The following is a 25,084-nucleotide window of genomic DNA, read 5'->3' on the forward strand; positions in this document are numbered from 1 at the left end:
TATGTTACCTCATTCGGCGATAGATCGTGACTTAAAGGAGCAGTTCGCCCCCAGAAAAAGCCACTGTCAGTCAAAGCTGGTGTTCTCTGTAATCGATAGAAGCAATGATATTTGAAATTGGCGCCATAGCTGTGGAGAAAGTTGAACAAACAGCTCGTGGTTTCGCCCATTCTACATTCCTACAACACCCAGCGTGCATTGCGCCCCTCACTCTGAAAGGAACGGCCCAGCAAGAGACGCTGGAGTGAAATAGTACTGTTTTTGCTCAGAGCGAGACAGAATCTGAAATACGACGAGAATATACCGGTGGAACGTCTAAAAAATCTTCAGGTCTGCAGTCTACATTTCAAACCTGACGATTTTGAACGAGACATGACATCGGAGGCGGGCGTCCTAGATTGAGGAAGTGTAGTTTAGCAAGCTCCCTGGCCTCTGTCAGATGATGCGTTTTACGTAGTCTGGCGGAGGTTTTCCAGGGCCCATTGGAGAAGCGGATAGCGTCGTCCAAAGGCACAGAGCCAAATTGCATTTGTTTTCCTACCATAATGGCATGAGCTCCCAATAATAGCATGATAGGACTGAGGTTGAAAATCGGTGAACTGGCCCTTTAACAGACATTAAATTAAATTAAAATCTTCAAGATTATATCTGTAATGGTCAAAAATCATGTCGTCCTACCCAGCAAGAGTCTTCCAAAACTTCCGGCTCGAGCTCTCCTCCAACCTCGAACACCTCCCCACTCCAGGCCTTGAATCTCACAGACGCCTGGGACCCCGGCTGACCCTCAGCTGACCCCCACACCGTCACGTTCAGGCAGTGGACGATGACGTGCTGCACCGCCTCTGAGCTCAGCAGGTGCAGGAAGTTCATCTGGACTCGACCGACGGTGACTGTTGGCTGCTCGAACAGGCAGAACAGACGCCGGTTAACAAGTCTGGTGTGTGCTCATGTGTGTAATATTTACCATTGTTTACAATTGTAGACTTTGCTGATGTCATTTTTTTTACCTTGGATGCTGTTACTGGTTTAAGGCAAGTCTGTCCACCTCCCGTAAAGTTACAGGAGACTTCTATTTTATCTGACGAGCAGCCCAGGTTAGGGTCAATCCAATAAGTGCCTAAACATATAAACAAAAACATAAAAATTAGTCTTTTGATACTTACATTTCTCAGTTTCTGTTAACATCAAAACACACTTCCTCACCATCGTTTAACTTCTGTTCACAGCTGTGCAGGTCCCTGCAGATGCGGGCGGGGTTGTCCCGAGTGCCCAGTGGGTTCTTCAGGCTCTGGATCAGGTTACTGAGGTAGTGGAGGGTCTTAAAGATCTCGGCGCCCTGGTCCAGCATCGGCAGGTCCATCACTGGTTTATGCTAAATGACAGACAGAAAGATGAGCATGTTTGGAGAGCATCAAAACATGTGAATGTACAGAGAAATACTGACGCCACTCCACTTACCTCAGTCCTGAGTGGGGTGTGTGAATCCATGAACAACACACCATCTTCTTTCTGTAGCAGAATAACACAATCTGATTTAGTCTGATGTTTCTAAAGTATATTTTAACTACTTGCTGGATGTTATCAAATGAGCAAATATAACATGACTTACGAATGACAGAGGGACACCCGGGGGACCCTGAGAAGAAAAAGAAGAGCTCATTAGACATGAATCATGCAGCTCAAAGCGGACGTTTAGTTTGTTTGACCAATGGCAGGTTGAGTCTGTGGAGGTGGAAAACTTACGGGAAGTCCAGGGGGTCCACGAGGTCCAGGAGACCCCTTTTAAAAAAGGAAAACAAACACGCTGGATGACTTTATATGTTGTCAATCAAGTGTCCGCAGTATGATACAGTATGACTTGTGATAATATATAGAAAGACACACTATGCAAACATACCCTTGGTCCTTGCAATCCCTGTTCAGAGACAGAGAGAAAAGACAATAGTCAGCAAATCTGCTTTTCTCCAAGTAGACGCTGTTAAGAGTAAAAAACTGAAAAGAATTGTTGGGAATACTTACAGTCTCTCCACGGTTCCCCTTCTCCCCTCTAGGACCCTGTAAAGAAATATACACAGTCAGTTGTCTGTAGATTAAAGGCAGAGAGAAATATGATATCAGTTTAAAGGAAACATACTGCGCTGCCATTGGGACCAATAATTCCTATAGGGCCAGCGACTCCTCCCCTGCCCTGATGGAGAGAAAAAACATGAGAATTAGGATATAATAAGCGGCTTAGTGCTTTCATTAGTGTAATCTTGATCTTTGGTCTACTCACCATTGTGCCCTGCGGCCCCTTTGGTCCCCGTATGCCCTTTGGCCCGAAGTCTCCCGGAGGCCCCTGAAAAGGCAGTGATACGTATTTACACACACATTACACACTCTGTAGACCTGTAATACTTGTCAACAGTTTGGCAAAATGTACGCCGTTTAATGTGATACGAGCACACAAAACAGTATCCGTGAAACTGATCTGCGAGCGCACAGGACAGCAGGGGCGTGTCCAGGATTTTTGGACTGCGGTGGCCCAACTGGGGTACTGACGTATGCACAGGGGGCATTAAGAAGTGTGTACTTTTATTTACCTTATTTGTTTTCACTAATCGTGTCTGCTTCAACTGCTAACATTAAGATATTATACAGTTGTTACAATCCTGTGTAAAGGTTTTTTAATCAAAAATAATAACACAGCAGAGTGGCATAAATCTTTGGAAATTTAAGGAGCCAAAAAGATGTATCTCCAAAAGTCAGAGAAAAAGTAGGAAATAAGTGTTGCCCAATGGAGCGGTTGGAACTTAAGCCCCGCCTCTGACAGGGGAGATAGCCAATCATAGTTCTTGGGGTGGCCAATCAGATTTCAGGGGGTATTCTCCACTGGCATTAGGAGAGGAGATGAATGTGCCAATTTTGGTGTGAAAGGGCTATAACTTCTGACAGTTTGGGGGCTGAAATTGAGTAGACAGTGGCTCATGCTGCACATGACCAAAAAATATAAATAAGAAAAAAATACCGATATTATTTGTTATCTTATCAAATGTGATGAAAACTTCATTTTCACAAACAGATTTGTCTTTTTCTCAGCCCATCACAGGATACATGTTTGTCCTATCAAACACATGTAACAGTGGTATCACTATGTATGTCAGTTCTTAGTAAATGTTCAGTGTTACATTTTGTTTGACTTCCTGTCAAATTACAAATATGTAACAATGGATGAAAAGCAAGAATCTTGTATATTATCCACACGCTCACACTGCACAGATATTGATTGTGTTCACACTTGATTATGACCTGAAGTTGCCTGATTTAAAATGTTTCTTTGACTGTGGTGAATGAAATGAGCCACAAAAAATACTTGAGGTACGCTGTCATTCATTATTAGTGTGAACAATATGCCTCAGCCTTGCTTGTCTCGGACACTTTGAGTACTGACTATGACTTTTGATTGACTGTTTAGTTTGACATGTAGACCGCCATAAGAAAACAGTGGCAGACCGTTACTTGCAGGGAATAATCGTGACACACGCTTTGCACACACCAGCTCCTTCTGTATCTCAAACTATATCTACGTCTCGTCGTGGAACGTCTGACATCCTCTGACCACATTGACGATTTCCAGCTGCCTCAACAGACTTTGGCTCTGAGTTCTGTATAGTTAGTTTAATTCAATTTGATAGATTTTTTTACTAACCAGACACAGTTGGAATGAGTTTATGTATGATGGAAACTTTTCCCCACACGAGCAGTCGTGTCATTGTTCAAAATCGTGCAGAATTACATATTAGAGTACACAGGCGCTTAAAAGTGATGATTGTGGAAAGTGCACAGCAAGTGAGGTGAGGATTTGATGGCTTGATTAAAAGTGTTGTTTTTGTGAATGGGGTTTGGTGTAGGGGAATATCCTGTCAATTTGAGAGACTTCAGAGTTACATGCTTCCATTCTGAATACTTATAGATAAGCCAATGATGTATATGATGTATAAACTTTACACAGAAATACACACCCATGTGCAAGTAAACATGCCACCAAGACAACCTCCGCTTTGCAAAGGACAGGTGTTGCCACTTCCAGACTACACCTGTCATATTTGTAGACCTCACTATTTAAAGTCTGATCCACTTCCTGGGAACGCAGCCCAGTTTAAATTACTAAGTGAGGAATGATAAAATACAGCTGCTCATCCAAAAGGAGCGTATGTTCAGTAGTCCCTCAGCGACAGATAAACAGATTTTGTTGTGCGTGCTTGTGTCGCCGTGCATCTGTTTACCCGTCATCACAACTGGATCGACTTTTTAGAGGAGGATATCGAGAATGAAAACACAGGCTGGGTTTAATGGCCATGTGGTGGTTGAGTCTGAAACGTCTGTGGCTGTTTTGAGAGTGTTACACTTTCACAGCCATGTTTTGTTCTGTGAACCATTTGCTGAGAATGTGCTGCTGTCCGGTGCTGAACATACCCTGGGTCCAAAAACTCCCAGAATTCCGGGAAATCCTTGTACCCCTGGATCGCCCTGAAAAAGAATTCAGTCGTCAGAAACTGAGATGTAAAAACTGACTTATTGTCTATATTGGATCTGTTTCTGTTTATGTGTCTGATGGTGGCACTCACAGGTTGTCCTTTAGGTCCTTGGTCTCCCTGTAGCCCCGGCAGTCCCATCCCTCCTCTGAAGCCTCTTTTCCCTGGAGGTCCACTCTGGCCTCGAAGACCCCGCTCCCCCTGGATGGATGAAAAAAGACCATATGACTAAATCGCTAATGTGCAATTGGAGTATTATTTCTCCAGCCATAAGGCTACAATACCAACATATCCCTTAGACAACATCACATTTGTTATGAATTGTTGACCTTAATGGAACATTCTACTCGTCCCTCCTACCTTTTGTCCGATGCCCCCCTGATCTCCCGGGAGTCCTGGAACGCCAGTTTTACCGCGTGAGCCACCTTTTCCAGTAAGACCGACCTCCCCATCATCGCCATGTTCCCCCTGGATACATATCATGAAAGAAGAATGAATCACAATGATCCCTTAATAAAACAATAAACTAACCCTTGTTTTGAAAGAGTCTAAATATCTTGTCTGTTTATCACTCTGGTCCAGAGTGCGATATCTCCAGAGCAGCTTCCAATTAAATCCACTTCATGCATTCATGCTCCCCAGAGGATAAGACCTTTCCAGTTCAGCACTCTTTAAAGTAAAAATCTCAAAGACTTTCATTTAAATAAATTTATGTTAAGTCACTATCTATCGCCGAATGAGGTAACACAATGGTGATTGAGCCTATGGCCCACTGATCAAAGCCTTTGCATTGGCAGTATTACAGACTGGGTGGGACATTCGTGGAAAAATATCCCAAGCGGCGCCCAGTAAGTGACGCGTTTTCCATCACCCAGCAGTGGTTGGTCTGCCAGAGAGGGTAGGCGGAGCTAAGCGGCTGCTTTTCCGCTCTCTGCAAGTGTTGCGAGTAAACAGTAATCTACTATGGCTGAACAAACAAAGAAAAGATCGATGACTACAGATACAACTTCAACAATAAGTGAAAATCCAAAGAAAAAGAAACAAATTGGACGCTCAGATGAAGGCAAACAGTCTAAAAAGGAAAGCGACCGTCAGCGAGGAAAATCAAGAGTTACAACCGGAGCCAACCGTGGACGTCACACATGCGACACTGTCTGGATATCTGGGAAGTGTGCTCCCGCAATTACTGTTTAACGCCATAAGGTGCCGCCAAAGAGAACGAAACTGAGATTATAACTTTAAGATTTATTTTAGCAACAATCTCAGGTTATAATGTCAACTTTTAACACAAGAAACATCATTATTCAATATAAAACCATTCCAAGAGGATGAACCATCCGGAGTTTAATGACCCCATTGATGATCCTTTAGCCTCACTGTCAGGAAATTACGCATTAAATTACAGATAAATTGTGTTGTGTACGAAGGCTAAAAAAAAAGGACAATGTTAGTCTCACCGGCATGCCTCTACTGCCATCCTTTCCTGGGACTCCATCTTGCCCGGGCACACCCTCCTGTCCCTCTCGGCCCACCACACCTCTGGGACCAGGAGGACCACCACCACCCTGAGGAGAATTAGAACAAACAGACTTTTATTTATGAATCATTTCAAAGTATAATAATCACATGTTTAAAGTGTGAATGTTTGTGTTTTGTTATGAAGAACAATAAAAGGCAAGGAGGTGTGTGGAGTCAGTGGACCTACCTCTGTTCCTCTGGTTCCTTTTTGTCCTGAAAGACCCTTTTTGCCTTTTTGACCCTAAAGAAACAGAAAATGTTTAAATACATGATAAGGTTATTATTGGTTATTGTTGTCCTTTGTATGCTGGTTCTTGTCTGTTACTGCCCGTGACCAACAGTAACATGTGACCAGGTTCTAGTGATTTACAGTAAATGTACTTTCAAAAGCTGTTGAATAAACTCTGCTATGTTTCTGTTGGCTTTCTGCTATATTAACTAAATTTCTCACTATGCCAGAGACATGCTTATGTTCTGTTAATATTGTTGTTGATATTTAAGTGTTTAAGGTGATAAAAATAGGTCACATAATGCTCTTTTTTGGAGTTGAGTACCCTGACATTCAGCTGACACCACAGAAAAAATTGGACACCCTCTTGTTTAAGCTCTCATGATATTTAAATGTGTGTTTAGACTATACCTAATGCAATACAGACAATAGATAAGACTGTCTACTTTTAAACTGTTCAAACACGCAAACATCCTCTACCACAGGAAGCAAACACACTTCATGTTTATGTTTTCATCCTTACTTGGTCTCCTTTGGCCCCTTTGGGTCCTTGCTGCCCGCGAGGTCCAGGATGTCCCTGAAACCGTCGGGCACGTTAATGAAAGCATGTAAAGACAACATGTGTGAGCGCGCCTGCTGGTTGTTTATTTAGACTTAATGACAGCGCTGTGTGTGGAAATCACAGGTTTTGACACTCACAGGTAGTCCAGGAGCTCCAGGCCGTCCTCTCTCTCCATCCACCCCGACTTGACCCTGAAACAGGATAACGAAATATGAACTCCGCTGACCAAAAAACCAGAATGAATCATTAAAAATAAACCTGGATTGATGGTACCTACTTTGTACCCCGGATCTCCTGATTCCCCTCTCTCTCCTCTGTCACCAAAAGGACCCTGAAAACACAAGAAATATATAAGTAAACTGCAAATTATACGATTTCTGCAGCCTGACAGCAGAAAAACCAGAGGAAGAAGGGAGGAAGTAAGTCAGGTGTGACTTACGATGTCACCTGGAGGACCAGGAGGACCCTCGACTTTCCCATCGTCTCCCTGCTCGCCCTGCAGGTAAAAGAAAAGAGAAGAAGTTTTAAATACAAGCTGCACATTCTGAATGTTTGAGTGCACTGAATCCAGCTCTTGAAACATCCCCTAAAGTGTTCAATAAAATCACTTCTCTCTGTGATATATTAACAGCATGTCGTCTGTGTGTGAAGGCACAACAGTACCAAAACAAGGTTTATCAGAACAGGCTGCTTAAACAGAGAGAGAGGTGCATTGTGGGATGCTTTTTTCATGGCTCAGTGAAAAACATTTGGTGTTATCAACTTTAAGGTGTTTTGTTGAGAATCCATCTGGTGCTACGATATGCTCGGGGACAGGAACTGAAGGTAAAAGGCCCCCGGGCTCGACTCCCACCCTCGGCCAATTGCTGCCTGTCATCCCCACTCTCTCTCTTACCCTGTTTCCAACACTATCCACTGTCCTGTCTCTCAATAAAGGCACAAAAGGCAAAAAAAAGAAAAAAAAGAAACTGAATGTAAAGAGGAGGAGATGGGTGTTACACATAAGTAAACGAGGTGTACCTTTTCACCTTTTGGTCCTGGAGACCCCATGGGGCCCTGTGGTCCCTGATGGCCCTGCAGAGACAGACACAGGTTACATGTTACATGAGACCATAATATCTACAGATTCTATATAGAGATGTAGAATCTGTAGGCAGGGTCGTGGATTTTAGGGACGGCAAGTGTTCTGGTTTCCGTTTGTAGTACGCTTGTAGTCCGAGTAATATTGACCAATCACGTAGCAGCAGGCTGCGGCGTATGCAGGAAAAACAGTCCGTGCGGAGAGAAAAAGCAGGCGGAGCGTAATCCGCCGTAATGACATCCCGGCTCCCATCAACGTCATCTGACAATGATTTAGCTTCTAATTAGTCTCTATACACAGACATCTGCATGCTAACAGCTAACAATCTGTTCTAGAGCTAAAATTCAACTTGAGATAAATTCCCCTGACGCGGTGTCATGAAAGCCGCTCAGCGTTCAGATTTCCCAACTTCCTTGAATGCATCAGAAATGATTGATCCGACCTCCTTTCAACAAACGAGCATTTTGAAAGTAGTTTTCTTCTCCCCTTGAGGACAGACCTGACAAAGCTGCATTTTTACTTTTTACTAATCTGCATCATGATGTCGAAATTTCAGCAAACTTAAGACCAATTAATTAAAGTAAATCACAAGGAAACAGTTTCTCTTTCTGTAACAATGCAGCATGCAGAAAAGGAAGTAGTTTATTGCTAACCGCCCCGGCATATTCACCGTCCCAAGAGGCTATATCATCGTCAGACTACAGCCGATGGGAATCCGAGATTACATGAGACCATAACAGATTTATTAAACATTAAAGACCCCCTCAAGTGAGAATCCAGTGTTTAACCTTGTAAACATCTCCATGTGGTGTTCTTCATGTGCTACAAGACATATCAGGGACAACATCAGCAGTCATCTCCATGAATGGGCCTGTCTGTTTTTAAACTGCAGTGTACCAAGGACAGGCTGAACAACACGTTTTCAGATTGGCAGGTTTGTGACGTCACAAACCTAAGGAGCCAATCCCGTTAATGGACGGGGTGATGCTATGCGTATCATTATGTGTAACCTATGGCGGCCACTTTGGCGAGCCAGCTGTAACCGGCATCGTAATTTTTGCAAACTCACGACTGACTACTAACGTTAACTTTACTACTACTAATGACTACATTTCAAGCTAGCTAAGTTTGAACAAGTTAGCGCTAAACGATGGCAGAGACGTGTTTTGTTTTCATGCTGGAAGGGGTGGTTGAAAATGTGCATAGTGGGCGGGGCCTTTTCAGATTCAGGAATTTTTAATGAGGGAGAAGGAGGAGATGCTTTGGGAGGATTTCTACAAGGTAATTAAACATTCTGCAGAAAAAAGCATATCAGACACAATTTATTATTTCAAGCAGAGCATTTTACATGTCTTAAATCATGACTGGAGCTGGTCGTTAATGCAAGTCTACATGCAGACACTCATGTAAGGTCATCTTACCTCATAACCTGCAAGACCAGTTTCCCCCTGCTGACCCATCCGACCAGGCGCGCCCTAAAGACAAAAAATGTTGCATCTTCAGTCACAGCAGACGTAATTTAGACCATTAGATGTGATTTCCAATATGAGTGATAAATATCTGAATCATTACTGTTCCACTTTACCACGTGTCCAATGGTTCCTCTGGACCCCTTCTGCCCGACAAAACCAGGAGGTCCGATCTTCCCCACCGTCCCAGTCTCGCCGAGGTGACCTTGTTGACCTTTTGCACCCTGAACGTACACGAAATACATGTTTCAGATTCGCTGGTGACAAATGACTTCTATGTAATACACCAGAGATTTGACGTTAATACCTTCGGGCCCAGTTTGCCTCTCTCCCCGATTTTGCCAGGTTTCCCTTCTGGACCCTTCAGAGAGAAAACGAATGAAGAAACAGCTCAGGATGGGAGTTGAGGGAGTGTGGAAAAGCTGTTTTAAAATATGCGAGTATGAATTTGATTAAAAGAGAGACCACTTACTCTGACGCCGGTGAGCCCAGGACTTCCAAGCGGGCCCTCCTTTCCCTTTAGCCCAGTTTCACCTTTTTCTCCTTGGTCGCCCTCCTGACCCATGTCGCCTTTGTCACCCTGAGCATACACCAAGAAAAGAGAACATTTTGCTTGAGAAATTTTAAACTACTCCTGAAGCACATCGACGAGTTTCGTAGTTGGCGTGAAAGATATTTTGGAAAAACATGTCACCTTGGCTCCATCAGGACCGGCTGGACCAGCTTCTCCCTCCAGGCCTAACTCTCCCTGTTATCACACACATGCCAATGTTAATGAGATAAATAGATCCACCTGCACGGACGGCAAAATATCTCATACGTTTAAAGCTTCTAAACGTACCCGAGGTCCGATTAGTCCCTGCTCTCCGATGTTCCCAACAGCTCCGATAGCTCCCTGACACACACAGACACATGAGCATCACGGCACAGACGATATAAGTTATCAAATAAGGCATGAAATATCGGTCTTTCTCACCTTCTCCCCTGGCTCGCCCGGCAGTCCTAGTTCTCCCACCTTGCCTGGAGGACCCTGAGAGGTTGGAGGAAAGGAAAATGATGAATGATCTTGGACAAAAAAGAAGGGCTCACGGCTCTTTGGCTTTAGATACGAACAATAAGTCAGCAGTGAGTTCCATTAGTTACTGTCAGGAGAGAGAAAACACCTTTGTAATGTGTGTTAATCACTTACTTGGACGGAGAAGGTTTGATTAAGTGTGAAAAGGTGAGCAACAGATGTCACATGTTAAATCGTTTAGTCTTTACAATTAACACCATGTGCCTGCGTGCACGTGTCTGGGCGTGTCTCACCTTTTGACCAATTTCTCCCAACGGTCCCACCGTCCCTGGCGGCCCCGGTGGTCCCTAAAGATGACAACACAAACACTTGAGTGAGTAAAAGCCGAACATCACAGCTCATTTAATAATCATAAAAAGTAATTATCTCTCTGGCTATTGTTGATCGCGGACAAGCCAAGCGCACATAAATCAGTATCATGTGTACGCAGTCTGGCTCTGGACGCACCGCCTGGTCACTAATTACACTTTAAAACACGGAGGCTTTGCCATGACAACGCCTTTATCTGATGTGAGTGCATACGAGCAGTGTTTGCCGCCTGGTCGACTTGCATCATGTCCAAATAGCAATGTTATAGCTGAAGTCACCGGTGTGGTCTTTAATGCACACTGCTGGTTCGGAGCCCAGAGAAGAAACAGTAGAGTGTATTGTCTATCAGTGAAAGCAGCTGTGCACAACAATAGATGAGATAATGAAGAGCGATTTGGGAGGGAGGGAGGGGTGAAACAACAAAAAACTTTATTTGTAGATAACAGGAAACTAAGTAGAAAGAAAAACAAACACATACTCTATAGCTTGCAGTTGACATAATAATGCGGTTGATTATCTATTAAATGCTAATGTCACCGAAACAAACCAAATTACATTTAAAATTCTGTCTGTTCACTTTACGTATAAAAAGCTGCAGTGTTGTCGAACTCAAGTCCAGCACTCCAACTCAAGACCAACTCGAGCACTGATGAATTGGACTCGCGCATCGACTGCATTCTGGCTCGGAAGACGGAGAGAAGGACTTATTTATTGATATGGACTGTTTTTTTGCAGAGGGCTGGCACGTGTGTTCACCTGCATTAGCGTTAACAAGCTGTCTTGTCTGGCAACAGTTCCTAAAGAGGCGCCATGAATCGTGTGTTTTGCCATCAAAGGCAACATTAACGTTAGCCTCAAAAGTGACTCAACCACTGAGTCCAAGATGTCCGGTGAGGTCGCGGGGTGTTTCTCATCACTTCACCACAGTGCATTTTTGTGCAATTTTCAACCTTAGGACTCAGGCTTGGACTTGGACTCAGTATGACTCGGACTCGGACTTGAACACGAACACTGGGGACTCGAGACTCGACTGGTATTTGTAGCTTTCATGTGACGTCACGTCCTTCGGGGGAAAACAATGAGGTCTTCGGCTGCCCGCCAGCTTTTGATTCGAGTGATTCCCGTTGTCTAGCCAAAAGCCGAACATCACATCTCATTTAATAATCATAAAAAGTAAGATCTCTCTGGCTATTGTTGATCGTGGACAAGCCAACCGCACATTAATCAGTGTCATGTGTACACAGTCTTGGCTCTGGATGCACTGCCTGGCCAAAATGCCGGATAGTTGTTGTGCAATGGGACGTACAAACCGACGAGGAGACGAGACTGGGCTGTGTTTTTATAGAATCCCGTCTGAAAAAGAAAACCCTGAAAGGAGGAGATTGTGGATTCCATCCATTAAACATGCTTCTGTCCCAGGGGAGGGCAAACAATGGCAGCCGTCAAAATACACGCAGATTGCAGCCAACACTTCATCAAAGGTAATGTCAAGTAAACACTTGGCATATTAATGATTGTATTTTGAGCCATGAATCATATCTTTACGAAATCGTTCTGACATGGTTTGTTGTTGTGGGCCGAGGCAACCAACTCCGGTGGCCTTGATGAGTGTCACTACTGTTAGCTAAAGTTAGCTAAAGAGTTTGGATGCTGTGTTAGACGTAAACAAACTCACAATGCAATGATTTGCAAATCATTGCAATGTCAGTGACAGTGGCAGTGTAAGGTCACAGATTCTCCACAAGATATATGTAAACATCGCCGAAGTGGAGCTCTGGCTGGTTTTTAATGACCGACACACGGCCACTGGTGCTGAATATGGATCACAAGTTTGTCTTCATATCTTTATTTTTCATTCGCTGATAGGTGTTTGAAAGATTCACAAGAAACTAGGAGGAAAATTGACCAGCTCTCTACGGAGAGTCCAGTGGGAGCTGCCATCTTGCTCCATTGTTTTGCCCTCCAGGGCCCAAGTATATCTACACGCCGTGTCACATGACTGAAAAGTATGAATAGGCATAACTAATAATATTGATTTTGTATAAAGTCCTCATATCTAATCATTGTGTACTTTGATGTTTCGGAAAATTCCTTCAGATGCTTTAATACTAAAAAAGTGTGTACAGTCAGTTCTGACCAAGTAATCTGATTGGACGAGAGGCATGAGTGCTGATATAGAGTATAACATCCCTGGGACTTTTCACTGTATGTATCACTCCGCCTCAGCCAGGTGTTCTGAATACTGTTAGTTAACACTACGGCAGACCGTGTACGTCTACATTAGTCAAGCTGGTACCTCTGAATCACATAGCAGACTTATTTCACTGGCTGATAAATTACAGCTAAACGTACATGATAAAAACATCTGATCTGTGGTAACCTGTAGACACAGAGTGCAGGAGAATGTTTGGGTTGCTCGGCAACAACAGTCCAGTTTCAGTTAAGTTGTGGAACTAGTTGAGTTGGTGGAGCAAAAAAATGTATTGTTACTGTTTACTACTATTTGCCACTGTTGTATAAAAGCAATATCACACTTGAGGTTGTGATGTTATACTGAATATCAGCACGGCTGTGATTATCTGATCAAAGCAGTGCTGATATTCAGTATAACATCACTCCCTCTTGTGTGTTAATTGGATGGAGCTGAATTGTTTTTAGTGATGGCCTGATATTCTCATTTAATTGAACAGCAAACTGAGAAGAGCCTGTGATTAATTCATACCATTAAAAACAAAGAGAGAATTTCTTATATTGCCGAGCTAAATTAAGTGCGCATGAATACTGACAAATTTTATTCTGCCGTTCTGCTTGTTTTAATGCACATAAAATAAAACCACATAAAGGACAGAAACTGTTTTATAGGAATGGTTTTATCCATTAAGGCAATAATCACACACACTTTCCCTACAAGTTCAGCGTTTTACACTTCTATTAATAAGTGTTCCTATTCTAAAAAATGTCTATTAAATCTGTCGGCCAGCATGCTCACAGTTCACTCTCCCACCACTACTGAACGCATGCATGAAGGATGAGACAACTCCCTGGCCCCTTCGGAGGAAACATTTAATACAGGCGAATATATATTCTTAATACGCACTAAAACGTGTCTCATAAACTTTCTCCTGGCTGTGATGTTTTGGAGCCGGGCAGAGAGGACTACGGTGCTGTCTGTTGCCAAAGACAAGCTAATAAAACTGCTTAGTATGAAATATGGAGAGAGAGAAGTTTGATGACCTGGAGTAGGAATACTGCAAAATAAAAATCTATTTTCAACACAGACAGTAGGGAGGGGGAAAAGAATGAGGCAGACGAGAAGGTAAGAAAGAGAAATATATGAAAGGACAGAGAGTGTTGGAGGGTCGTACCGGCACGCCTGGTATTCCCTTGTCCCCTGGTGGTCCTGAAGGCCCTTGGATACCCTGCAGACAGGCGGGTGAGTGAGTATAGAACACAAGCACATGCACAAACATTGTCTCGCACTACATACAGAACTTTTGCCGTTATTAATCTTCTGCAGGATTGATGTCAAACACAGCACATGAGGCGTTTAATAGATTCCAATATGCATCAGCGATTAAGCTATAACACTGTTATACAGTATTTAGATACATTTGATAGTAAGTGAAATAAAAGGCTTGCTGTTATGGCGTTCGTCTGTGCAGGTAAAGAGTGAACTCACAGGAAAACCTTTAGGCCCAGTCTCCCCCGTCTCTCCGATCTTCCCCTGCAGGGACACAATAAAGGAAGAAAGACAGGAAGAGATGGAGAATTAGCTGATGATCAATGATGCTGAAATGTGTTTGTGTGCGTGTTATATGTTAGCGCCTGCTTCTTGTACTGTTGGTTACATGTTTTTGGATTGTTATAGCCGTGTTTGGTCTATTTAATGAACATTGTGTGCATTATTCTCATCCTTTTATATTCTTACATTTATGTTTCCAATGTTACCTATGTTATCGTGTTTATACGTGATACATTCGGTAAAAAATACTGTCTCGCTTGTTGCTGATATGTATTTCATATCGTTGACGTTTCGGACGTTTCAAGACTGCGCCTCCCTCCGACGCGCCTTTCACAATTCAGGTGTGCAGAGGTTTTCTTAAGTTATCATGTTTATACCTACATTTTTTTTTGTTTATTTTAAACTTGTTTATAAAATGAAATAGACCAAAAAAACAAAAATAACGATTAAAATATGAAAAGTAAACCGAGACAGTTTCTACTGCAAAATTTAACACAAAGCAAACAGCACATGTTCAAAAAGTATAAACTTTTTTCCCCTAACCCTTACCTACTTATAACTAAAACATTCCCAAGTTTGTTTTTAAAACCCAAATAACCACCCAGTGTCAATGGCAAAGAAAAGAGAGAAAGAGAGAGAATAAATAAATAAATAAATTAACCAGCTATAAAAACCTTTCCTCCTCTCTATACCTATTTAAAAAAAAGTTTTTTTGTTCTAATTTTAAGCCCAATACAAGCTGTATTGATCGCCTTCTGTGTACTGTTTCTTTAAAAAATATGTGTTTATGTTGGCTACCATGGTAACTTTAAGCGTGGGTACGCAACAAGGTCAGACGGTGGTCAGTCAAGAGTCGCCTTCGGGGGCCACACGCTGCTTTACTGAACGTTTGGACACTGTGATTTTATATTCCTTTCTTCCTTTCTTGCACGTTTATTGTATGCTTCCCGGCATACTATAAACGTGCAGTGTGACGGGAACGAGTTGTTTGCAACTCTACTGACCCGTGGAGACCCCTGATCTCTATAAAAACGTACTTGGAATGAATCAGTGCTATGAATAAAATTGCCACTGCCATTACGGTACTATAAAAAGAAGGTCAATCAAAGTCGGCCATACTAAGCATCTTTCTATGCGCCCCAAAGTGAATGTATTGACCCTACAAGATCATTAGAACTTGCCGCAAAATATGCACAAATAGTTTTCAGAAGTTAAGTTTGAATGCAGGCAAATAATTCCACCAGAAAGCATCCAGCTGCCATGTATGTAATGCTGTCCCACAGTCCGTCTGTAGAAACCTCCGCAGGAAAGCTATCTCCTCCAAAGCAATACGTTGTGTCTGACTGCTGGCCTCCACGCTGCTGGTATCATGTAGGTCTTCTAAATCACTCTAATGCCTCGCCTCTCCGGAGGAACATAAGCACCAAAAAATATACGAGAGGAAGGAGCGGAAAAGCAGAACAGTACCCCAGTGCTTTACCTGTGGTCCAGGGAACCCTAACTTTCCTGGAGGACCGTCAGAACCCTGCGGAGAGAGGGACGGATGAGAGATAGCCGTGCGTTAGGACATGTCGGGAGATGTACAGCTTGTAATTCTTGGTGCAAAATACATTTCCCTCTTAAGAATCGATTATGCATGCAGGAGGATATTATTTTTTACACCATTAAATGCTATTTTATAGTCATTACTCTTGTGTCTGCACAGTTTGACTTTGTAAACGGATCCAACAAGAAAGGAATGCTCGATTTCTTACCGCCTTGCCCTCTAACCCCATCTCTCCCGTTGGACCGTCAGGCCCGATCGCTCCCTGAAACACAAGACAGCTGTCACTTCACCAACAGAGGTCACTGTAACACAGCCAGACAGCTGCAACATACTGTAAATAAACATCTCTGTACAGAGTGCATTGATGCCAAGATGAGAGATAGTGCCTTTAAACTCTTTTATAGGACAGATGAGGATATAAGTCATGTTCAGGTGTCTTAAAGTGAAGGTGCATTTTAAGGACCGTCTTCAGGTCTCTCTATATGTCACACATGGCTGTGAAAGTGACATTATTTTAATACTACATTAACATCTGGACAGTTCACACTTAAACACATACTGTCAAATAGTCTGACTGTTTATATTACATGGGTGCGAATGTCAAACATAATCAATCTACGGTGCTTAAAGGCCCCTAGTCCAGTGAGCAGTGATAATAAATGGGAGCCAGGCAGTGAACCAATACAAAGCATCTGCTCTGCACCTGCACAACTTCTCTTAAGCCTCTACTGTAGAAGATGCTGGCTCGGTGACACCGTGACGATCCCCGGGGGCAGATCATTTCTTAGCTAACAGTGATTATAAAACACGAGCGATTTTCTCAGGATCATTAATCGAAGGAGAAAAGCAGATCAAACATGACGCAGCCACACAGGAGTGGCTGATGACTGAGCACAGTGGGAGTTTAGCCGCCGCTAGCTGAAGTGCTATAAGCCTATTATACATAGAGCTGGATAAGCAGCGCTCATTAACATTCCTGTCTGGGGTACCTGCTACCCACTGCTTGCGTTTACATAGCCGGATTAGCCGATGTGTAGGGGAAACATTTCACTCCGATCATGCCACGGAAAAACACGCTCGCTCAGATATAATTATGATTCAAAGGTGATTTATTATTTAAGAGATTTCGGACCCTTATAAACTAAGAAAAGAGAACACAAGCATGATCTCAAAACAATCAAAAAACAGCTATTTTAACTGCCTAAATAATAATAATAATCACCATATGCTTAGTAGGAGGGATGATGGGATTAATAAGCGCTTAAATATGGAAAACATTAGCTGAGGATTTGTAGGTCAGACGTCATGAGGAGCTATTTGATACAAAGCACGATTAGTCTGGTGATTCCTCGTGGCTGACATCCACAAATTTGAGTCAGCAAGTTCAAACAGGCTGCAAATAAACACCGAAAAACAAAGAGGCAACAGTGTTATTAGCTTCCTAGCTAGCGCTGATGCCAACACGCGGTCTGCTGCGGTTTTGCGTCTTGTCTCTGATTCCACAATATTTCCATGTTAGAAAACAGAGCACTGCCAAAGTCTGTGAGAGTGAGGCCAGATGTTACATTGCTGTCAACATTAAGGCGTCAGGCCAAGAAGCTAACAGCTAAAAGACGAATGGTGTTGGAGTTGAGGTAAAAGTCGGTCTTCATTAGCATTCAGATGACCAAAAACACTACATTCAAATCAGAAGTGTTTTGATTTTTATGACAGCTAAATGAGAGGATTAGCCTTCTTAGCATCTTTTAAATGATAAATATCAAAGCTTCTACAATCTGTTCTTTTGGAGATCTAGCTTGTGTGAGACGTGTGTGCATGTCTGTGTTTGCACACATTTGTCTACTAGCTCGCTACACTCAGGTTTCTAAGCTTGGACTCCCCGGTATAAGTCATGAGGCAGCAGGCAGATTTACTGGCATTGGAAGCTGCCGACATTCGTATTAATTGAAAACACAGCTTGAGACATGAGATGTGTCCAGGCCAACCACACTGCAGCCCCATCTCTGACAAAGACGCTCAAAGCTATTTCATGCCGCTTTCCAGCTGGCTTAGCGGAGCATAGTGATAAAAGGCATCTTTAAAGGACCCTTTGATAAAAGGTTGGCGACAATGTCTGACTTTCCCAAGAGAATAGAGATCATACAGAGGCTGAAGTGCCACTTTAAAGCAAATATATCCCCAAAAACATTCATTTTACAGCATTTTTTATAATTTTCTAAGTAATTGTTTTCATTCATTATTGACACTACTTGTTCTTGGAGTCTACCTGAGATATATAACATAATTTATCTGGTTTAAAATTTCTGCCAGTGGTATTTATCCAGCTGTTATCACTTTGTTTTCATCTCTCACACTCGGGAATATTCTGGAGCTGTATACGATGTCCCTGTTATTGAAACTGCAACGTTACAACTCAATAAATCTCAAGCAATTACCACCATCTTAATTCAGAGTATGTACAACTTTTTTTGTGTTGAACGTTTCTAAATTTTATAAAATTTACGTTGAATAACTTTTTCCCAAAGGTTTATCTAAATTAGCTTAAAATAGTTTTAAGAGTGCAAGTGTGTCACCTACAGCCAAAATCTACACCTGCAACACCTGTGATTATCTTGAAGGATTTCTGAATTGTCCATTAAAGGTGGGGTATAATGCTAATTTCAAGCTTCATATTACCTGATACCTGTGGAGTAGCTTAGCATAATTTACATAATTTAAAGCCCGCTTTCTTCTGATTGGACAGCTCTCCGAAGCCTGCTGAGGCTGCACTTTGTGACGTCACAAAGTGCAGCGTGTAGAAAAAACTGTGTGAAACCTGGCGTTCACAGCAGCCTGCAGACTGAGCTGAGAAGCCTGGGGATTACTCCAACATACTTTTACCTACAGATTTGAAATTTTAGCCAGGTTTAGTCTGGACATCGAACATTATAACATATATATATGTCTTAAAATGTGAAACAGCATAATACCCCCTCTTTAAATTAACATATCAGCTATCTTATTAGCGCTAAGAAATACAGCAACATACAGTGATGTTATATACAGGCATGACGTGTTTAGGGTTTTACTTTTGTGAAACCAACATTATCTCAGGCTCCTTTGAATGTTTTATATATTTAGGAAGAATAAAAAAACAACATATTTTAGCTGATCGTAAAAAAGTTGCAGGTCTCAAAAGCAGCTATTTTGTTTTTTGTGAAGGCCATTGTCGGTGTTGTAAACCCTCTGCTTACCCAGAATGAAGCACACAAACTGATATAAGCCTCTGTAATCCCCCCATAAATCACTTTTCACCAGTTTACTAAATATATCTGCAGAGCAGCCTCCAGAATAGCCACAAAAGCCAGGTCACATTTTCCAGCACAAATGTCATGTAGCTGCACTGATGCTGGGTTCTTCATATAACTAGTAGTCATTGTTCCATTTGTATGGAATGAAAAAAGAAGATGTCTTTTTTTTAACATCACTGGAGCTCTTCCAGATGTTATAATGAGCACTGAGGATGAAACCGACTCATGCTTTGACTCCAAACCAGACATTGTGTTATGCAAGCAGCCGTGTCCATTAAACACACATGACCTCAGTTCAGAGGCAGGTCTGTATCACTTCATTATGTCCATTGCTAAAGTTTTTCCAGCGGCTCAACACATTACAGCAAAGTGATTTGTATCTAAGACTCTTTTGTAGTTTGTGATCTGCTCCTAAGAGTCGGATACACCGACTGCAGAGGACCATGCTGCAAAAATAACAGGTGTGAGACTTACCCGTAAGCCTTTGCCTCCTCTGGTACCGGCAGGCCCGGACGCTCCGGGAGGGCCCTGGCGAACAAAGGAAAAGCGGGGTGAAGGGAGGGGGTAAGGACAAATGTAAGGAAAGATAAAACAAAGGTTTACACTGACAGAGCACAGAGCCCCCTGGTTGTTGACCCTGGGGGGCAGCCTGACCTCAAGAACACACTATAGGGTTTGTTTTTAGATCTGTCACTCACACCAATTAAAGGTCCTGCTCTGGAATCCTGTCCTGCTGCACCCCAGAGCCCCATATTTATGTTTGTTTTGGTGGCTCAGTGGCCCCCACCTTCAACCAAAGCTAAGCTCAAACATGGCAAGGACACAGTAAAGGGGAAACAGAGGGCAAGGGCAGCTTCTAATTGGTTATAGGTGTTGGGCTTTTGACTGGCAGGAGGGTAATGAGGGTTCAGCAGGAGGCTGCCAGCTCTCATAATGATCTGAGGAACATTTGCTGTAGACTCTGAGTTATAAACACTACAAAATACTATCATCTGCAAGCGCTGGAAAAATGTTTTTCATTCACGGATACAAAGACATCTTTGTTCATCTAGCTAATATAGTTAGTCTATGACACAGCCTTACATACTACTTTAAGCCACCTGATTTTGATAGCCGTACCACTTATTGACAGTACAGTGTCATCTGCAAAAAATATCACGACAAAAAGAGGAAAAAAAGGCAGAATGAAGGAAAAGAGTGGTGACTTACTGGTCTTCCTGGTGGTCCTGTAGGCCCGGTCTCACCTGGTGTCCCTGGGTGACCCTAAAATATGTACACAGACACACATAAGGCATTAATTAAAGACGTATTAAGTATAGTAGAACATTTACACACAATTACAGAAGGGTACGATACTTTTTAAGTTTTCAAATGGGATTTCTTTGAGGTAACAAATTGGATTTCAGCCACACACGAGCATTGAGTATGAACATACATCTGCAGTAACGCTCTTTACCCTGGAAAGTGAGCAAACTCTAACGATAAGAGGCGCTGGGGAACAGAGAGCCGGAGGAGATGATTTTATGTCTGAAAACATACTGCTTTTGGCTGCTTTTCGTTCCCCTTCTGCTCCTTATTTTCTGGCCGCACCATTTGTAAAGGCATAACTATGTAATGGGGAGTCATTTCAGTCAGACCACTCGGATCAGCTGTGTGCAATAAAATCCAGCCAACACGCAGACGTATGGTACAGTAGGCAGCGCTGATCTCATGCATCCATGGGAATACATCATAAATGTTGGCAGTATGATCTCAGTTAGCAGCTTTAGATGTTTGCTGGTCAGCTCCCTTCACGTTGTGTGATGCAGTATTTTCCACAAGTCTGATAGTGTTTTGCAGCTGAGAGAGCCGGACAACAGAGAACTTCCTTGTAACTGTGTGAGTGTCTGTGAGAGCGGTTAAGTCCTGAGAGGAATCCAGCTGGCTGTTATCCAGCAGGAAACTTCTCTCTGTTTCAGAAAGAATGATGACTTAATTCTCTTCTACTCCGGCCAGTCATAGAGAATACATCAGACGGTCCGCTTCAGATGAAGACGCAACCTGATGGAGAAGCCAGGTAGTTTTGTGATAGCGGTAAAGTAAAGCTCATGAACTGCAAGACCTTTTGGGCACTCTGTTGTCCGGCAGACTGATGAGAAAATATGGATAGATGTCTGAAAATGTACCACTCTTCACCCTCAAACACAGCATTGAAACAGCTCTTATTAAGATTACCATTGACTTACTGCTCACTGCTTTTTCTGGAGCGTGTTCAATTTTAATCTAGCTGCATTTGATACGGTCGACCGTGATAATCTTATAAATAAACTTAGTGGGAATTAAGGACACTGCTCTTGCTTGGCTTTAGTTCTTCACTGAGAGGCCTTTCTCAGGAGAAATGGGAGAGATCTCTTCATCCCCTGCCTCTCTATCATGTGGTGTTCCCCAGGGATCAATCCTTGGTCCTTTGCTTTTCTCCATTTACATCCTTCCCCTAAGTGAAATAATCTTCAGATACATCATGTTAATGTCCAGTTTTACGCAGACGACACACAACTTTATGTTTCCGACTGGTAGCTATTTAGAGTTTATAACTTCCTTTGGCTGAATGTGTCTCAATCTAAGTTCCTGTCATTGGGCATCCTCAACTGGACCTTGGGTGATGATCTTTACATCTGAGCTTCGTTTTGACATACAAATCACAAATGTAGTACAATCATGCTTTCCCAACTAATGTATACTGTATATATATTTGTTTTGCACAGTGCTATGCCAATAAGGTTATTATAAGTAGTATTTACTTTTTCAGCATTGTTGTTTCAGAATCAGAAGTCCGCCCCTTCTGTGCTCGTTAAATTCCTCCCAGGAGGTAAATCATTGGAGGTGATCCATTGGAACTACTTGTTCTTTGTTTAGACCAACATTACGACTTTTTCCATCTAAAGGCCTCCCGCCAAGTGCCAAACCACGGCTTGGAAAGCATGGCCACAAGTCATCCATGAGGTTATGTGCCTCCTAGCGCCTTTGGCATATTCTTTGGTATTGACATAATCCTACACGCCATAATATTCCCATGGGAATAACACACGCAGTTTAGTTTCAGATCCCCATTTTTTAGCATTTTTCTTAACGACACTACACCCTGAAAGTTTAACTTAAAGCGTTCTGAAATGTTGCTCCTAAAAGCCACTCTGCGCATTGGGTCTTACCGTTGATCCCTTTTCTCCAGGTGGTCCGGGAAGGCCCATCTCCCCGCGATCGCCCTAAACACACACAAGCACAAATCTTAGTCCTGAAAGTCACCTTGGGAACATCTAACAATAAAGAAAAGAATGCATTATTCTACCTTCTCTCCTGCCAGTCCTGCCTCTCCCACAGGTCCAATGAATCCCACCAAGCCCTGAAACACATAAACACAGTGTTGGTTGGCTGAATGGATATTGATTTGAAAAAATGGTAGCAGCGATGCCAAGCTTTCTTACCCTTTCTCCCATGGTTCCAACTTTTCCTGCGATGCCAGGCTCTCCCTGCAGAGTCAATGTATTACTTATCATTTTGATCATATTGAGGAAGACGGAAAAATCATATGCAAGTGTTGCTTTTTTTTACCTTAAGTCCCTCTGGCCCAACTTTCCCAGGAAATCCTTTTCTGCCGAGTCTACCCTGAAAGAGGACATAACATCGAATAAAGGAGCGAATTACAAAAATGCACTTAGCAATTGGCGCATCATTACCATTCATGACAAGTTCTTGCTGAATACAAAGGATCTGCTTCCTGTTTGATGACAGTTTGAAGATAGAGTTGGGAAATAGTCAGCAGCTGTTCTAGCTCACCGTACATGCTGCGGAAATATGCATTGGCGTGTGCAGGTAATGCTGACGGTACATTTTCGCCGTCTGTGAAAGCGTTCAATGAGTGTAATGTTCCTCTTGCACAGACAGTAATTCCCGGGGTTAAGAGGGGGTCTAAGTGCTTTTTTACCAGCAATAACTCCAGGTCACAAATGTCTAAGCCAACTCCTAAAGACTCAATGAGTCAACAATTCCAAAGTTTTACTCCAGAAAGGTTGGCAGCTTCCATAAGGCTAACACTGTATTTCAGTCAGAAGCACACAGTAAAAGCAGTAACATGAGAATAAAAATGAGCTTTCCAGGATTTGCGACTTCTTATCACCTTATTTAAATGTACTTCTGTGCCTTCTGCATTAGCCAGAAAACAAAAGAAGGAAATAGTTTGAGAAAGCACGGAAAGTGCGCTAAGAGAGAGGGATGAGGACCAACTGAGAAGGTGTAAGAGAAAGTTAAAAAAAAGGAAGGTAAAGAGAGGATGTCGTTCCAAGCAGAAGCTAAAAGGCAGCTGGCTGAGGAAAAGGACATGGTGGAGGAGTAGGAGGACCTGTGGCACCTGGCCAGAGATCAATCACGGCTCCTGAAGGAGTCGTACACCGCTTCCCCTCGGATGGAGGAAAGAAGGGTGGTTTTAGAGAATGAGACGAATGAGTGGGTGGGAGACAGAGGGGCCAGTTTGGAAGGGGCGAGAGTCAAAGAAAGTACAGGGTGGCTGGGAGTAGGAGGAAGTAAAAGATAAACTGATGGGAAGTGGCACAATTTTTTAAAAAGGGAGAAAAGTAGGGCTGAAAGCATGTTTATTATTTCAGCAGTCACTTTTCTGTCATCCGAAGAAGGAGGATTTTGCAAACAAAGTCAACAACTCTTTCGTTTCTGCAGTGGCCCGTTAACATCCAGCACTTTACGGCAGCTATAAATCTTGCCAACTATAAACACGGTGATGGCAGTTATCACCCCCTGGTGGCCAAGAATACGGATTGCACGCAGGCCTTCTTTGCGAGAGGACAATCGTCTAGAGACAAAACATAACACAACATCTATAAAACTCCGGGCATACATTTGTACAGCTTCTCCAAGAAAAATCCATAATGACGACCTACTTTATAACCACTTTATCAGCTCTGACTGCGGGACAGCAAACCTTGCATGCATGATTAAAATTAGGCTATAAAACTAGATTGCTTACTTTAATGGTACCTGAGACAAAAGGAACGAGTCACACATGATTTAGAGGATGCAATTTGTTGATCACAATAGTGTGATGCCGTGTTCTGTTTCCTTATGAAGAGTTAAATTCACAGCTCACTGGCTGCGACTTACGCCATGCAAGGATTTCATCATTTTCATGCAAACAGATTTAGCGTCATGCTGCAGCTGAGTTTCCATAGACTCAATGATATTTCAATCCCTTCCCCTCTCTGTTGATTTGTTTACCGCAGTCGTACAAGGGATATGGAAAGAAACCACAACAATGCACATGACTGATGGTTTGATTGTACTGCATGGGGTACAGTTTAAACAAACTTGCAAAACTTACATAATTGCACACACAGACTCAACGTGTTTCCATGACTAAACACACATGAATGTCAGTTTACCACATGCTATGCTGTGACCTCTTTTATCAGCTCCTTCCTCTACACCAGCCAGGCAACACTGAGTGTTTATGTAATAACTCACCTCCAGTCCTGTTGGTCCTGGTGGTCCGATCGGGCCCTCATCTCCCTGGAAACAGATGATATTGATCTTAGCATGAATTATGTTTGGGGACACAAAGCAGCCCTCGACAAAGAGAAGCCTTGTGCCTTTAAACATTTAATGCCTTTTGACGCTTTGCGAGCGCCTGATGGGGGTGGTGTTACCTCCAAGCCAGGCACCCCTCGTGGTCCCGGTAAACCTCTGGCTCCTGGCTTTCCCTGGA

The 25,084-nt window shown here is 42.8% G+C and overlaps 1 protein-coding gene across 1 annotated transcript in view; it reads right to left on the minus strand.

Moving 5' to 3' along the window:
* col27a1a (collagen, type XXVII, alpha 1a) overlaps positions 1 to 25,084 on the minus strand; it is a 79,952-nt gene that overhangs the window by 2,807 nt on the left and 52,061 nt on the right. Inside the window, exons 21-60 of the mRNA XM_069673311.1 lie at positions 25,026 to 25,079; positions 24,844 to 24,888; positions 22,924 to 22,977; positions 22,797 to 22,841; positions 22,661 to 22,714; positions 22,524 to 22,577; positions 20,545 to 20,598; positions 19,810 to 19,863; positions 16,254 to 16,307; positions 15,980 to 16,024; positions 14,437 to 14,481; positions 14,123 to 14,176; positions 10,682 to 10,735; positions 10,350 to 10,403; positions 10,215 to 10,268; positions 10,068 to 10,121; positions 9,846 to 9,953; positions 9,681 to 9,734; positions 9,490 to 9,597; positions 9,326 to 9,379; positions 7,844 to 7,897; positions 7,263 to 7,319; positions 7,101 to 7,154; positions 6,961 to 7,014; positions 6,785 to 6,838; positions 6,220 to 6,273; positions 5,972 to 6,079; positions 4,875 to 4,982; positions 4,608 to 4,715; positions 4,456 to 4,509; positions 2,276 to 2,338; positions 2,135 to 2,188; positions 2,020 to 2,055; positions 1,898 to 1,915; positions 1,744 to 1,779; positions 1,610 to 1,636; positions 1,459 to 1,509; positions 1,204 to 1,372; positions 1,008 to 1,117; positions 679 to 897 (exon numbers count right to left, since the gene is read on the minus strand). Of these exons, the coding sequence (XP_069529412.1) occupies positions 679 to 897; positions 1,008 to 1,117; positions 1,204 to 1,372; positions 1,459 to 1,509; positions 1,610 to 1,636; positions 1,744 to 1,779; positions 1,898 to 1,915; positions 2,020 to 2,055; positions 2,135 to 2,188; positions 2,276 to 2,338; positions 4,456 to 4,509; positions 4,608 to 4,715; positions 4,875 to 4,982; positions 5,972 to 6,079; positions 6,220 to 6,273; positions 6,785 to 6,838; positions 6,961 to 7,014; positions 7,101 to 7,154; positions 7,263 to 7,319; positions 7,844 to 7,897; positions 9,326 to 9,379; positions 9,490 to 9,597; positions 9,681 to 9,734; positions 9,846 to 9,953; positions 10,068 to 10,121; positions 10,215 to 10,268; positions 10,350 to 10,403; positions 10,682 to 10,735; positions 14,123 to 14,176; positions 14,437 to 14,481; positions 15,980 to 16,024; positions 16,254 to 16,307; positions 19,810 to 19,863; positions 20,545 to 20,598; positions 22,524 to 22,577; positions 22,661 to 22,714; positions 22,797 to 22,841; positions 22,924 to 22,977; positions 24,844 to 24,888; positions 25,026 to 25,079 (2,640 nt within the window). The remainder of the gene's footprint in view (positions 1 to 678; positions 898 to 1,007; positions 1,118 to 1,203; positions 1,373 to 1,458; positions 1,510 to 1,609; positions 1,637 to 1,743; positions 1,780 to 1,897; positions 1,916 to 2,019; positions 2,056 to 2,134; positions 2,189 to 2,275; positions 2,339 to 4,455; positions 4,510 to 4,607; positions 4,716 to 4,874; positions 4,983 to 5,971; positions 6,080 to 6,219; positions 6,274 to 6,784; positions 6,839 to 6,960; positions 7,015 to 7,100; positions 7,155 to 7,262; positions 7,320 to 7,843; positions 7,898 to 9,325; positions 9,380 to 9,489; positions 9,598 to 9,680; positions 9,735 to 9,845; positions 9,954 to 10,067; positions 10,122 to 10,214; positions 10,269 to 10,349; positions 10,404 to 10,681; positions 10,736 to 14,122; positions 14,177 to 14,436; positions 14,482 to 15,979; positions 16,025 to 16,253; positions 16,308 to 19,809; positions 19,864 to 20,544; positions 20,599 to 22,523; positions 22,578 to 22,660; positions 22,715 to 22,796; positions 22,842 to 22,923; positions 22,978 to 24,843; positions 24,889 to 25,025; positions 25,080 to 25,084) is intronic.

This window comes from Semicossyphus pulcher, unplaced genomic scaffold (genome assembly GCF_022749685.1).
Source record: "Semicossyphus pulcher isolate SPU_LCO1_2020_fin unplaced genomic scaffold, fSemPul1.0.p SCAF_22, whole genome shotgun sequence".
Lineage (NCBI taxonomy): Eukaryota > Metazoa > Chordata > Actinopteri > Labriformes > Labridae > Semicossyphus > Semicossyphus pulcher.